The sequence below is a fragment of the Ctenocephalides felis genome, unplaced genomic scaffold (assembly GCF_003426905.1).
Source record: "Ctenocephalides felis isolate EL2017-DRISC unplaced genomic scaffold, ASM342690v1 CF-g0.4_SCAFFOLD_00845, whole genome shotgun sequence".
Classification (NCBI taxonomy): Eukaryota; Metazoa; Arthropoda; class Insecta; order Siphonaptera; family Pulicidae; genus Ctenocephalides; species Ctenocephalides felis.
The window spans coordinates 89,051,744-89,066,675 of NW_020536999.1; the positions used below are offsets into that span (position 1 = coordinate 89,051,744).

General features: G+C 27.9%; 1 protein-coding gene across 1 annotated transcript; it reads right to left on the minus strand.

Moving 5' to 3' along the window:
* Positions 1 to 11,713, minus strand: LOC113363961. The gene is made up of 6 exons (XM_026606435.1): positions 11,625 to 11,713; positions 7,313 to 7,433; positions 6,895 to 7,128; positions 3,040 to 3,142; positions 2,396 to 2,554; positions 1 to 1,277 (listed from the first exon to the last, which is right to left on the minus strand). Exons 2-6 carry the CDS (start codon positions 7,430 to 7,432, stop codon positions 1,045 to 1,047), a joined length of 849 nt encoding a protein of 282 aa, XP_026462220.1. The 5' UTR covers position 7,433; positions 11,625 to 11,713; the 3' UTR covers positions 1 to 1,044.
* Between the last annotated feature and the right edge of the window lie 3,219 nt (positions 11,714 to 14,932).

Genomic DNA, 14,932 nt, shown 5'->3' on the forward strand with positions numbered 1-14,932 from the left:
ACAAAATATTTTGAAACAAGCGCCATAGATATAAATTATAGTTACATTTTGTTTTTTTATGTTGGTACTGCTGGGGAGAATTATTTAATGTTGGTACTGACTTGAATATAGTTTTAAATAAAGTGTCACTCTTGTTGATTTTTAAATTTATGTAATGACAAAATTTAAATTAAAGTAAACAAGATACATTTTATGAAAAAATAACTAGCCTTGAACTCGAACAATCCCTTAGGACATACACGGAGTATGTCCTAAGAGCGTGGTCAATAATTAAAAATTTAATTGATTTTAATATTTGAAGTCCTTTTTTATAGGCTTAATTTTCAGGTGTTTATTACTATGCAAAGTTTTAATAACGTCTTCAAGTTGTTTTTTCAAATTAATGACAAAGAAGCAGTTCAACTTATCTTTACAAAAATCTAATTAACATGATTCTCAACAGTTTTTTACTTTTCAAAATCGTTTTAGAAATTCAGTCAAAGAAACGGCTCGGCTGATTGTCTAATAATAATTAAAAAAAAAGTTAAATTGAAATTGCATCATTAGGCAAATGTTTATGGACCAATTCTCGGATAACATAGCAGGGTTATGTTATTAGTCTCACTTTAGTTTTAGTAAGTTAAAAATTAGCTATTCCCAGTGCATTTATTTTATTTTGCTATGTTATCCTTATGTTGCCATTTAAGATGGAACATGTCACGGAGAATTGCTATTACCTATACTGCATTTTTTGTGTAAGTTGTGTATCCGAGTATAGGCCCAAACATTTAAAATTTTATTAAACTCTTTAAAAAAATAATCATCTACTTTATTTTATAATCTTCCCTGTTCTTCTCTTTTTCTAACTATCCATTTCTCTCTTTATCTTTTATCTAGTTGTTAAATATCCATCTCGCTCTTCTACATCTTAATTAAACCTACATCTCTTTTCTTCACTCCCGTTGTTCCCTCACTTTCTCAACTTCCTTCCTCTATCCCTCCTTATCCCTCTCTCTTTCTCCCTCACCCTTCCTTATCCCTCTCATCCCCCATCCCTCTCTTTCCTTAAAACGCCAGCATCTTTCTGTCCTCCGTGACCATCTCGCTGCGCACCTTCTCACCCCTCTGCATTAGTCGCTCGTATTCGGCATCCTCTTCGCGATTCTCCGCCATCATCTTTCGGAGTCCCGCAAGGCGCTTCTCGCGGTGCACCTGCCTTTCGGCAGCTTGGGCCAGGTCGCTTTCGATGTCGGCCAGGAGGGCCCGAGATTGTTTAGCACGAAGGGCGGCAGCGCCACCTGGGGGGTAAAGGATTTATGGAGTATGTCTATGTATAAAAAAAATATTAAAATAAAAAAAGAAAGAATATCAATGTAACTAATCTAATGACCATTTACTTTCGAATTTGGCTGTAAAATATACCGAGTTGTTCTAAGGTTTTTCTTGTTAGAAATAGTTAATTGAACTTTTGTTTAATTAGTTTTGAACCAATGTGACTTATTCATATAAAAGTTTCTCTACTGCACCATTAATACTAATCGAATGCTTTACATTTTATAAACGATCTAGCAAAAAAAACGTTCATATACGATTTTAAAGTATACCGAGTACATAAACATAACCTTGAATAAATAAAATAAATAATAGTACTAGATTTTTATAATTTATATAAAATAAAAACCATTTTATTTATATTTATTTATTCAAGACGAAATTATACATGAGATGAAGTGAGGTTAGGTGTTACATAATGAATGATAATGATAAATAAATAAATAAATATATAGGATCAGAGACATGGACTCTACAAGGTTACTAAATACGATTCTGATATAAATAGAAAACTGTATCGGATACATGCCTCCTCAACCAATATCATTCATATCATAGCAAGGTTTTAAACCATAATTAATAATTTGTGTAAAATAAATAAACTCACAAAGAGATTCTCAGGTTTACTCTGCTGGGATTTTGATGCAACATTGTTTAAAATATTATAGGCCTATGAGAAGCGGTTTATTTATAAAAATTAAGTGGAGCGACTAGGGCGCCTTTGCACGCCATTATGGAGTGCAAAAAATGGGAAAAGAGTAGACAAGAACTATGGAGGGAGATAGTAAGGCAAAAAATCTTCCTTCCAACCAATTTTATAATATTATTGACAAAGAAATAAAATAATTGTAAAGATAACTTATAAAATGTATATGACTAATGTACGTGTATACAAAGTCCAAACTAAATAAAAATAATCTGAGGTTCCCCTTGTGAATTGAGCGTCTTTGTGATATAAACCTATAATTATATATATTATATAATATATAAAATATATATACATAATTATCTTTTAACTCTTATGGAGTAAGATAAGTATTATAATATCCGCGTTCCATGTCCAGAACCGGCCTTAGATTCCAACCTTCGTCATCAGAGGCGCGCAGAGCAGTCCATTTGGCGCCACTTCTCAATTCTCCAGCTGATGTGGCAACGTCGCTCGAGTTCTCAACAGAGGAGGAGATCTTCAAGACGCGCTTCCTGGCAACCATGGAAGAGGAGGTGGCCGAAGAATCGACACCATCTGATGAAAGGTAAGGAGAAATAGAATTAAGGTTATTTATTTTGTGAAATGTGTTGTGTGTGTAAATTCTTAGACTATTGTATGTAAAGGGCAACTAGTGGTTGGCGTGTTATTTCTGATTAAATTGCTATTAGATTCTGTTATACATGATGCATATATTTTTAAAGGACAACCCAGTGGTTGTCCATACTCTTTCTCATTAGATTCTTATTAGATTTATACATGATGCATATATGCAACGATGCCTAAAAGGATGTTCTCACTTGAAATCAGATTTAAAACTAAAATTCAATGAAACTGAAACTGAAATCACCACTGCTTGATATCAAATTTGTCCAATTTGCGGATCGAATCTAAAACCTCTAGTTGAAACTCCAAGATTTTTTGCTTTTTTATTCTTCAGGATGTTAATTATTTTATCATAATTTTCTGCATTGTTGTAAAAGAGCTTTTAGCTAAATATTATTTTTATTTTTTTATTTTACCTTCCAAGTCTGTAAATCGAGTGCGTGGCCTCAAAACGGGTTCATCGTCTTCGAAACCAATTTTTTTCTTTGCCAAACGCATTTTGCTCAGAGATGAATTGACCTGTAACATGAAATAATGATTTTTAAAGGTAATGAATATGGATAAATGGTTTATAACTACGATAAATGGGTTTTAAAGTTGAGTAATGAATTTAAAAAAGAACATAAATGTGGATAACTGATAAATAAAACAACAGTGATAACAACAAGTAAGTGGTTTGGATATAAACTTACTAGAAGCTAAAAATTGTCGAGTGGTTCGAAACTGAGATAAAAAAATTGAGAATAATTAAGAAATATAAAATGAAAGTAATAAATATAGTTCTTCGGGGCAAAATGGGTTGGTTCATTGTCTTTGAAACCAAATGCATTTTGCTCAAACATAAATTAACCTGTACATAAAATAATGTACATAAATAATAAATGGTTCAAAACTAAAATAAATGAGTTTTAAAATTAATTAATAAATGAAAAAATAAAGAACATATATGTGGACAACTGATAAATAAAACAAAAGTTAAAAATACAAGTAAGTGCTTGCATATAAACTTAATAAAAGCTAAAAATTGTGAAGTGGTTCGAAACTAAGATAAAAGAACTATGAGGATAATTAAGCGATATAAATTAGAAGTAATAAATATAGATGATCGGGGCGATCGATAAATAAAACAACAAGAGTGATAACAATGAAATAAGTATAATTTAGTGGTTCGGACCCAAGGTAAACTGTGGTCAAATCTTTACCTAAAACACCCCCGAGTTTTCTTAGAGTCAACAACAACATCAATTAACAATCTACAAGTATATTAAATTCATAATGTTTATCATAAATTTCTCTTTCCAGTGGTTTGGAACCAAGATAAACTTTGGTGAAAACCTTAGCTAAAACGCCCCCGCGGTTTTTCAGAGTCAACACCAACATAAATCAACAATCTACAGTATATTAATTTATAATGTTTATCATAAATTTCTTTTTCCATTGTCTTTTACAAAGGGGCCACCGTCATTCTACAAATTCTGGTACGTTGCCAAAAAATCCGCGTCAGTTATTTAGGATGAGACATCTATACAAGAATGAATCGAAACAAAAATACATTCTTTTGCTCTCAATGTAGTTTCAGTTGTAACACGATATCACTATCGTGGCGGAGGTGCTCGAGGTGCGGAGTCTCATGGGGGCACATTCGGGGAAAATGACCTCCCATTAGATAAAGAACACACACGAGTTAGAAAAAATGTATTCAATTTGATTTGGTTTTAGTTTCCGTATAAAGATATCAAAATATATATTTTTGAAGTGCTCTAGATTGATCAGGAAGGCCGATACTAAACACGATATCACTATCGAGGCGGAGGTGCTCGAGGTGCGGAGTCTTATTGGGGCACATTCGGGGAAAATGGCCCCATTAGATAAAGAACACACACGAATTTAGAAAAATTGTATTATATCTTATTTGATTTTAGTTTCCGTATAAACATATAAAAATCTATCCGGACATCCTGATCAATCTAGAGTACTTAAAAAAATATTTCATTAAGTACTCCAGATTGATCGGGATGTCCGGACGCTAAGCTATGTTTCTACAATGTCAATTCGAATCGAATGGCTCTGATCCACCAAAATTGGTTAAGTCGTTCTCACGAAAATGGTGTAACGTAGTAAATATAATCATTGATTTTTAAATTACTCCGAAGTGATCAGGAGGTCTGGGAACTAGACTGAGGGTCCACATTATCAATACAAATACAATGGCTTTTGAATCATTCAAATCGGTTCAGCAGTTTTTCTAAAACAGGAACAATGTATATAAAATACTCTGAAACAAGCAGGAGGTCTGGAAACGTAGAAATCCCTTCTGAATTTAATTTTTTTTTATTGTTATTTTATTGAATATTGTAATAAATATAAAAACAAGCCCTAATTGAAGTAAAGTGTCCGCCATCTAACTTTTGCAGCCATTTTCAATCTTTAGCATCCATTTTGATTTTTTGGCAACCATTTAAAAGTTAGGCTGCCATTTGCATTTTCCTTACAACCAAAACTATTATTTCAAATTTTAAAAAATCAGTAGTTTTTTTTATAGAATCTTCAAAAAAAAAGTTATTTGGCGGACCCTATATATGACGTATTTTCAGCCAGACCACCTGATCGTTAAGGAGCAAATTATAATTTTTCTGCTTTGTTAGGAAAACGACTGAATCGATTTTGATTATTCAAAATAAGTAGTTAGTATCCAGACCTTCTGATTCTTGGAGCACTTTAAAACAATCAATAATTGCATTTTGTAGAAATTTATGTCCATTTTATTTAATTTATTTTGGTTGTATCACTATCAAGGAGAACGGCTGAGCTGATTTTGATGATTTGAAAGACGTACAATTTGAATTGAAAGACTTGTGTTAGCTTTAAAACAAGGCAGGTGCATTTGTTTTGGACTTTCCTCTGCAAACATTGATCAGCTCACCAAGTTATCAGTTGTTTGATCAGATGATCATCATTGGTGTTTTTTTGACAATATTTAGGAATTGGTTGTATCACTATCGAGGAGAACGGTTGAACTGATTTTGGTGATTTCAAAGACATACAATTTGCATTAAAAGACTTGTGTAAGTTTTAAAACAAGGTAGAAGCATTTGCTTTGGACTTTCTTCTGCAAACATTGATCAGCTCACCAAGTTATCAGTTATTTGGTCAGATGATCATCTTTGATGTTTTTTGACAATATTTAGGAATTGGTTGTATCACTATCGAGGAGAACGGCTGAGCTGATTTTGATGATTTGGAAGGCATACAATTTGTATTGAAAGACTTGTGTTAGCTTTAAAACAAGGTAAGTGCATTTGTTTTGGACGCTCTTATGCAAACAGTGATCAGTTCACCAAGTTATCTATTTTTGGTCAGTTGATCATCATTGATGTTTTTTGACAATATTTAGGAATTGGTTGTATCACTATCGAGGAGAACGGCTGAGTTGATTTTGATGATTTGAAAGACCTACAATTTGTATTAAAAGACTTGTGTTAACTTTAAAACAAGGCAGGTGTATTTGTTTTGGACTCTCTTCCGCAAACATTGATCAGCTCACCAATTTATCTGTTATTTGATCAGACGATCATTATTGGTATTTTTTGACAATATTTTGAGATTGGTTGTATCACTATCGAGGTGAACGGCTGAGCTGATCTTGATGATTTGAAACGCATACAATTATTATGGAAAGCTTTAAAACAAGGCAGGTTCTCTTCTGCAAACATTGATCAGCAAACCAAATTATCAGTTCTTTGATCAGATGATCATCATTGATGTTTTTGATAATATTTAGGAACTGGTTGTATCACTATCGAGGAGAACGGGTGAGCTGATTTTGATGATTTGGAAGACATACATTTTGCTAGCTTTGAAACAAGGCAAGTGCATTCGGTTTGGACTATCTTTTGCAAACTTGGTCAGCATAATTGGCTTTTTGCTCACCAAGGTATCAGTTTTATCAGATGACCATCTGATGACAATGCTTAGGGTTGTGTACCAACATGCAAATTACTTTGAATTTAAAATCAAAACTAAGTAAATAGTCTTTAGGATGAGAGTGAAATGTTGCATCCTCTTCGAATAATACAAAAGAAGCTGATAATTGTTTAATGTAAGTCTGGATCTTATTTGGAACTTTCATGTCAAGGACAAATTTAAGCATCTTGCTAGGATGTATAAAGATTTTCAACAAAACAAATGCATTTGACCACAATGCAAGAGATCTCTCTCATCCATACACCACTAGTTTCTTTTACCCTTCACCATATATCTATTCCTCTTACCTCGTCAGCGAAATCTGGGTCAGTATCGAAAGAGACACTCAATGGTCTGCGGAGTCCTCTGGACACCAAACCGCCTTTGTAGTCGAAAGCCTTATCGACAGCTTCGTCGAATGCTTCCCTGGCGGTGTTGCCAGATCGGCGGCTAGGGAAGTCCATGTCATCGAAAGCGGCAGGGCGACGTTTAAAAACGTCATCGGCAGCATTGGTGAGGGATGAGGCGCGTTCTTCAAAAGGCTAGGGGGGAAATGAATATTGCCCAAACATAAAGGTCACATCACACAATGCTGATGATAGATTACTTGAAACACATATCAGGTCATATCACACAATACTGATGATACTTGTGCTTTATATTTATGACTTCTAAATTGATTTTTCAATAAGATTTTTACTATTTTTTGAGATTATTTATTATTACCTTGTCCAGTCTGCCGGTGAATTTCTTGTCCAGCCTGTCGAGTGCTGGCCTGTAGTAACTTTCGCCTTTGTCGTAATTGCAGTCGTAAACGCGCGTGCGTCTTGGCAGACGACGAGACATCCTTTAAAAATAATTAATAATCCAAATTATAAAATTAGCTTCTATAAATTACATCATCATCATATTATTAAAACTTATTAAGAAATTTGAAGCTTGAAAATTTGTTGATCTAATCGATGGAAATAATCGAGAATAATGTGAAGCGAATTATTTAACTAAAATTCTAAGTTATATTTGAGTAATGAAAACCACACCCATTTTATAATAAATTTAATTATTCGATATGTGTAATTTATAATAAAATTAATTTAACGATATAATAATAATAAATAATATAAACAACTTCAAGGCGGTCATCATTGAGGTTTATAACTTTGCTAAGACGACCGCAGCGCCGCAAGCGAGATAAAGCTGCATTTCAGCGTTATTTGATTCAAATATCATTCATAGATTTTTGATAAATAAAATTTAGATTTCGTGCAACACACTTGCTTGCAAATTATAACTTAATTTAGTCTTTGGCAGAATTTTAGCTCACTAATTCATCTGAAACTTTATATCAAATAATTAAATTGTATTAACAAGGTGAAGAACTGTTCAAATTTTCATGAAGGCAGGTCTAGCGGTTTCGGAGATCTAGTGAAAAAAGTAAAAAAAAAATGCTATCTGGCGGTCAAAAATGATCATTAGACATATCTACATCAAATTATCAGATATTTTATAGAGATTTTAACAATAAGTATAAATTTTGTTTACATTCCTATGGGTTACGTACCAAAGCTTATCCGTTAGACGGTGGCGCGGCGCTTACGCGCTTCGATATTTTGACTCTATGCAGTTAAAGCAGTACGATTGCTTTGAAAAAAAGTTCAGAATTTCCAAAATATTTCAAAATACATTTTCTTTAAAAAGTCTTTTTTTTCAAAATTCCTAAGATTTATTTTCTATTTTTTAGGATAGTTGTAAGACTTATTGTCTACTAAAATAATGCTGACGCCTTACTATAAAAAAGAAGTCTTAGTATATAGAAGTTTTGTTAAAGCGACTGCAGCGCTGTACAGGAGCGAAAGCACTAATTAAACATTTTGATTTTTTAAAATCATTTTTTAAGTTTCAACAGTTTACATAAGACTTTATGTAAAGATTTTTATGGCTAAAAACAATACAGAACTTTCGATTGACGTACGGATTTATATTTTTTTTATTGCACTGGGAGTCTTTTCACCAGTTTTAAATAATTCGTTTACTTTTTATGACCCATATGTTATGTCTATAAAAATAGTCGATAAATAAATTCAATAGATTAAAAATAGGTCGAGGAGAAGAAATCGAATCTCTCAGAGTTGCATATAAATAACATAATGATGAAGATGATGGGATGATTATTTTTGTTAAAATTAGATTTCAATGTCAGATGTGCAATCGTAGACTTTGTTTATGAACAGATTTTAAATATAAATATAAATATGAATATATATATATATATATATATATATATATATACACTCCTATTTATATATATAATTATAAATTTTCACCTGTTAACTGTTAATTTAACGGACGCCATTTTAATTTACTTTATTTAATAAAGTAACTGTTAATTTAACGGACGCCATTTTAATATTTAATTTTGTTTTACTTTAACTTTTGAATGTATAAAATATTGAAACTCTAGATTTTGTTGTTTTATGTTTAAAGTACAATGTTTTCGTGGTTTCAATAATGTTTTTAGTTTTTATTTAATTAAAACTAATTTTACCTGACATATAATATAAATAAAATAAGAAAAGCATTACTTATGTGCAAAACTACATGTCGCATTTATTGACGTCACTTACGTTTAAATTTAAAATTTAAATTTATATATTTATTACGAACTCATATATTAATGAATATAATCACTTCTATATTCATAAATATATAAATAATATTATTTCTAACGTCTTCTATTAATTCACAGAACGCCATTTTAATTTCACTGTCATTTTATTTTCGTTAATATTTTAATATAAATTATTTGAACTTTAATATTATCATTCGATATTTTAACTAATTCAATATAATAAGATATTGTTTCATTTATTTATATATATAATCACATATATTTAAAATATAAAATAATATATATTAGTTCTAACGCTTTCCGTTAATTCCCAGGACGCCATTTAATTCAACTGACATTTTATTTTCCGTTAATATTTGAATATAAATTATTCATACTTTAAATTTATTGTTCGATATTTTAAATAATTCAGTATATTAAGATATTATTCCATTTATTTATGAATATAATCACATATATTTATAAAAAAATAAATATATTAGTTCTAACGTCTTTCCATCGTCTTTCGTTAATTCGCAGGATGCCATTTTGATTTTACTGTCACTTTATTTCCGTTAATATTTGAATATAAATTATTCATACTTTAAATTTATTGTTTGGTGTTTAAATAATTCGATATAATAAGATTTGTTACATTTATTTATAAATATAATCACATATATTTATTGATAAATAAATAATATTAGTTCAAACGTTTTTTGTCAATAAACAGGACGCCATTTTAATTCAACTGCCATTTTATTTTCCGTTAATATTTGAATGTGAAATATTGAAAATTTAAATTTATTGTTCCATATTTTAAATAATTCAATATAATAAGATTTTATTACATTTCACATCATAAATATAATCACAAACATTTTTAAATAAATAAATATTATTAGTTCAAACGTTTTATGTCAATTAACAGGACGCAATTTTAATTTAACTGCCATTTTATTTGCGTTAATTTTTGAATGTGAATTATTAAATCTTAAACTTTATTGTATTGTAATATAAATAGATGTTGTTATTAATCTTGGCAATTTTATAAATATTTTAAGACACATAAGTCTATCATTATTTATATCTATTATTTTCTGACCAAATAAGTAGAGTAATAAAAACAATACGTAATCATTTCCTTCATCCTGTTCGAAATGTTAAAAGAAAACAATTCTCGTCATTACGGATGTTTTACTATAAAATTTGTGTTTTGGCACGTACACCAATAATACTATTATTAGAACTTCATTTATTTTATTATAGAGTCTTAAATAAAATATTATTGAATTTTCACAAAATCAGAAATTGAAGTATTTTGTTATGGAAATCTATTTTAAGTAACGATTTTACAGAAAAATTTGTAAATGATTCATTTATATATATTGTAATTTACTACTAAAAAAAACTAATATTTTTAAATTTTTACCTCAATTGAGGAATTATTATATATTTATTTAAATATATATTTTATTATGTAAACATGTTATACTTATTGTTATTGGTTTATTTATTATATAAATAAGCACAGCAGTAGTCAATATTAATGTTTTTGAATCATTCAAATCGGTTGATCCCTACTCTCGAAATTGTGGATAAAAAATTGTATCCATAAAAAACACATACGCACACACCCACATACATCAATTTTACTAAGCTATTCCAAAATGTTCAAAGGTCTTGAAACGTAAAGATATCCAAAAAAAATAATTTTCGATTTTTTACTATACTATAACTTATTCTAAAGAAAGTGAAAAAAAGATATCACTGCAGAGAGATTTTACAGTTTTGCAATAAAATAAGAAAGAAGTGCATTGAGGTGTTGAGGTTATGTTGTCTTGCAATTTTCACATAAATAAGGGTAGATTTACATGCTATAGTTGGTGGCGTCTCTGCGATTTGCGAAAAGAATTAAAATTAAGGTGATGTCAAAGCGGCCTTGTTTGCGATCTATTTATACTTGCTTATCTATGGAATAAGCATGATACTTTCCCTTATAGTAAGATTTTTTTTATTTCGTCAAATAACAATCAAGATACAGTTATAAGCTATATTACAAAATTAAGAAAATAAAAACGTATGTTTAAATAAGGTAATAAAATAGGGTATCACTACAGATGGTGTTACATGTCTTTTTACTCTATGGTTTTACAGTCAGATACGAAAGAAGTCGATTAAGGTGTTGAGGTTATGTTGTCTTCTCTATTTACTTCATAAGATACCTTCACAATTAACAAATCTTACTCAAACTTATCTTATCTTATTTTAAGACAATAGTAATATAAAATGGCAAGCTTATTCGAAAATAGACTTATTATTTTGCACTTGTTGAGTATTATGTAAAAATTTTATGTGGGTTAATGGAAAATAATATGACAATATATATATATATATATATATATATATATATAATTTTTTTCTACTCACTTGTCCTTTTTATTATTTAATTACAAATTTCTAATAATATTTTTCTCCGTCTCCAGTCGCCCGTTACCGTCGCACAACACTACAGGTCCACTACTGGTCGTGTGTCGGCCAGACACCTAGCACCGTTTAAAAATAGCCTAAGGATTAGCTATTTTTACGAGCGCGGTCAAAAGTCTCTGGTGAACAAGCTGAGGCCTTAGGACCAGAAAAGGAAGTTCTTCTGGACAACTATTATTTTTTGAAAAGCTCTTTTTTATAACAATTATTTTTTCATCTTTATGGGATGTCGTATGTCTTTAAGAATTTTTGATAATAAATAAAAACGAATATTTATACATTCATACGATTAATTATTATAAAATTGATAGCATTCCGAATTTTGCTGCAGCTGAAGCGGCAGCATTCGAGTCGAAAGGGTTAATATTGCAAACTAAATAAATGCAAAGTATAATATGTTTTTGGCAAATATATATTTATTTTACAAAATCTTGAAAAATATTACAAAATATGATATGGTTTGGATCTGAGCTAAAAAAAGGTTTTGACACATAATTTCAAAATGTTGCATCAAAATTTCATTCTGTTCATTGATTAAGCATATTATTTCAAATCACGGGTGCTAAACACATGTAACACAATAAAAGTGCTTTACACTCTCTTAGTGTTTTGTGCCCTCAATAGAGGGACTCCAAATTTATCACTCTTTGTAAAGAACTGATTATTTTATTATACTACACGTACCTTAAACGTTCAAAATTTTTTATTATATAATTTTTGTGAGAACATATTTGTTATTTAGTTGAAAATCTATTTTTTACACGTACTTATTGTTCTCATTATATTTTTTCAAATTTATTAGACTTATCTTTTCTATGAAAGGAATGTAACTTTAATTTTATTTATTTTCGCTATTCATAGAGGCGCGACGAATTTAGCACGTAAATTTACCCATAGGTTTAATTCTAGATAAGATTTATTTAACTATATAATTCATAATATTTTAATTATTCATATTTCATGTTTTATTATGATTAAATTGAAAAATATTAACAGTTAAATTAATAAACAAAATAAAATTATCATGCTTCATTTTTATATTATGTGTCAAAACCTTTTTTAGCTCAGACCCAAACCATATTAACACTCCTTGAGTTATTTTAAAAAGTTTATTGAGATTTTGTAAAATAAATATTGATCATAGCCAAAAGATACATATTATGTGTTTTTAATAAAATAATGATCATGTGATCATATATTAATTTAAGAAATTATATTAGCAATACTCAATGTCACAATATGTTGTGTTTTTCATTATATCTTAAACTAGTAATTATAATTTACTTTATTTATTAACAAGGATTAAAAAAAAAACAATTGTTATTGATTACTATTTATTTAAAAATATTTATAAATGTATTATTATTATAATATTAATATTTTTACAAGTATTTTAAATTAGAGGGCCTTAAATTTTTACACTCATTCATAAAATAAATTTTAATCAATTTACTTTTTGTTTTATTCATTTATTTATTCTATATATTTATTTATTTATTTTATTATTAATAATATTGCAAATTTTAGGATGAATATTTTTTATAAATAGACAAAGATATTTTGAATTGATGAATAATACTATTTAATATAAGGCTAGTTTATATTGTTTTATTTAAGGGCTAGTTTATTTTAATTCTTACAATATTTTATTCATAAATTATAATTAAATGAATATTTTTGATTTATAATTATATTATTATAACTTAAATTTGCATTTTGCAATAATTATTGATATATAGTATTATAAATTAAATAGCCAAATATTAAATTAAATAAAAAACAAAATAAAATTAACATACTGTATTTTAAAATTATGTTAATTATGTTAATTATGTCAATTATGTTTATTATTATTATTAATTATGCCTATTTATCTTTGGTCAAAACCATACATAAGGATCAAAACCGTTTTTAGTTCAGATCCAAACCATATCAAAATTCTTCAAATTAAACATTTGCATATAAATCTATTTATTATTATTTATTAATATATAGAATATAAACAATTTGTATTGAAAATAATAATGAAGATATTATTATTAACTAATACATTTTTACAAGAATTTTAATTTGAAAAAAAAAGCTCTTATATTTATCTATAAAATAATATTTGAAGTTTTATTGAATATAAAAATATTTATTTGTATTTATTAATATTATTACAAATTTCTAAGATAATTTTCTTCACAAAACTTGACAATATAGTAAAAATAATAATAATAATTATTTTATTATTATAATTTGTGATGCAATGGAACAATATTATTTAAATAATATGACTTAATGATTAATAAAAGACTAATTCAATTTTGAAACTTATACAAATCATTTAGTATATAGTTTGTACTTATAATTATATATTTTTTTATTATTGCAAGTTTTAACAATCAGATTACAATATAATCTATAAGTTAAAAGTGATGGCATTGAAAATAAAAATCAAGAAAAAAAAGAAGAATAAAAAAAAATAGAATTAAATGAATGAACTTATATTTATTTATATATACACAAAATTCATTTATAAATAATATAATTTAAACAATCTACAATCCGTTAAACGATAAAAATTTAAATTCAAATACAGATTTGTCTAAAAAATAAACAAATAAAACCTGAACCTAATATTTATTTATATATGTAAATATATATATGTAGATATATAAATTTCATTATTAATTTTGTGTAAAATCGAATTTATTAACAAAATATTAAATTAATGAATAAAAAAAAGTTATATTTTGACATACAAGAGGGCGCCACAGTCGCCATGTTTTGACATGTCAAATGTCACATAACCTGCAAATTAAATTGTGCAGAAATAAACAAAATATTATGCAAAAACATTAAAAAAATCTATAATTTTACGAAATAATTATAAATTTGAATGGTTTTAATATAAATAATAATATTCAAGATGTAACAAATGATATATATGTTGTGTAATTAATTTATTTATTGTGTAAAGTATATGGATGATGACAGAGTATACAAATATTAAATATTATATTAAATTACTTACTTAAATAATCAAATTATTTAGTTAAAGTATAAAACATTGTTATATAATATATGTATAATAATAATATAATTAAAGGGTTTTTAAATTATTTACCTAACAATCACCATTTTAGTACAATAGAAAAAAACTTAACATCTTGTGTAAGATTTTATAATTTTATTATTTAAATAGAGAATGATTTCGTTTTCAATCTAAGTTTCTTAAAAGCTGTACCATTTTATATATTGGTTGT

Bases quoted from the DNA above. Each gene is read 5' to 3' on its own strand.
- LOC113363961 (XM_026606435.1), bottom strand. From the start codon at position 7,432: ATGTCTCGTCGTCTGCCAAGACGCACGCGCGTTTACGACTGCAATTAC. The intron at 7,129-7,312 runs GTAATAATAAAT...TTTCCCCCCTAG, and splicing joins TCACCGGCAGACTGGACAAG to CCTTTTGAAGAACGCGCCTC. The intron at 2,555-3,039 runs GTAAAATAAAAA...ACCTTTCATCAG, and splicing joins TCGATTTACAGACTTGGAAG to ATGGTGTCGATTCTTCGGCC.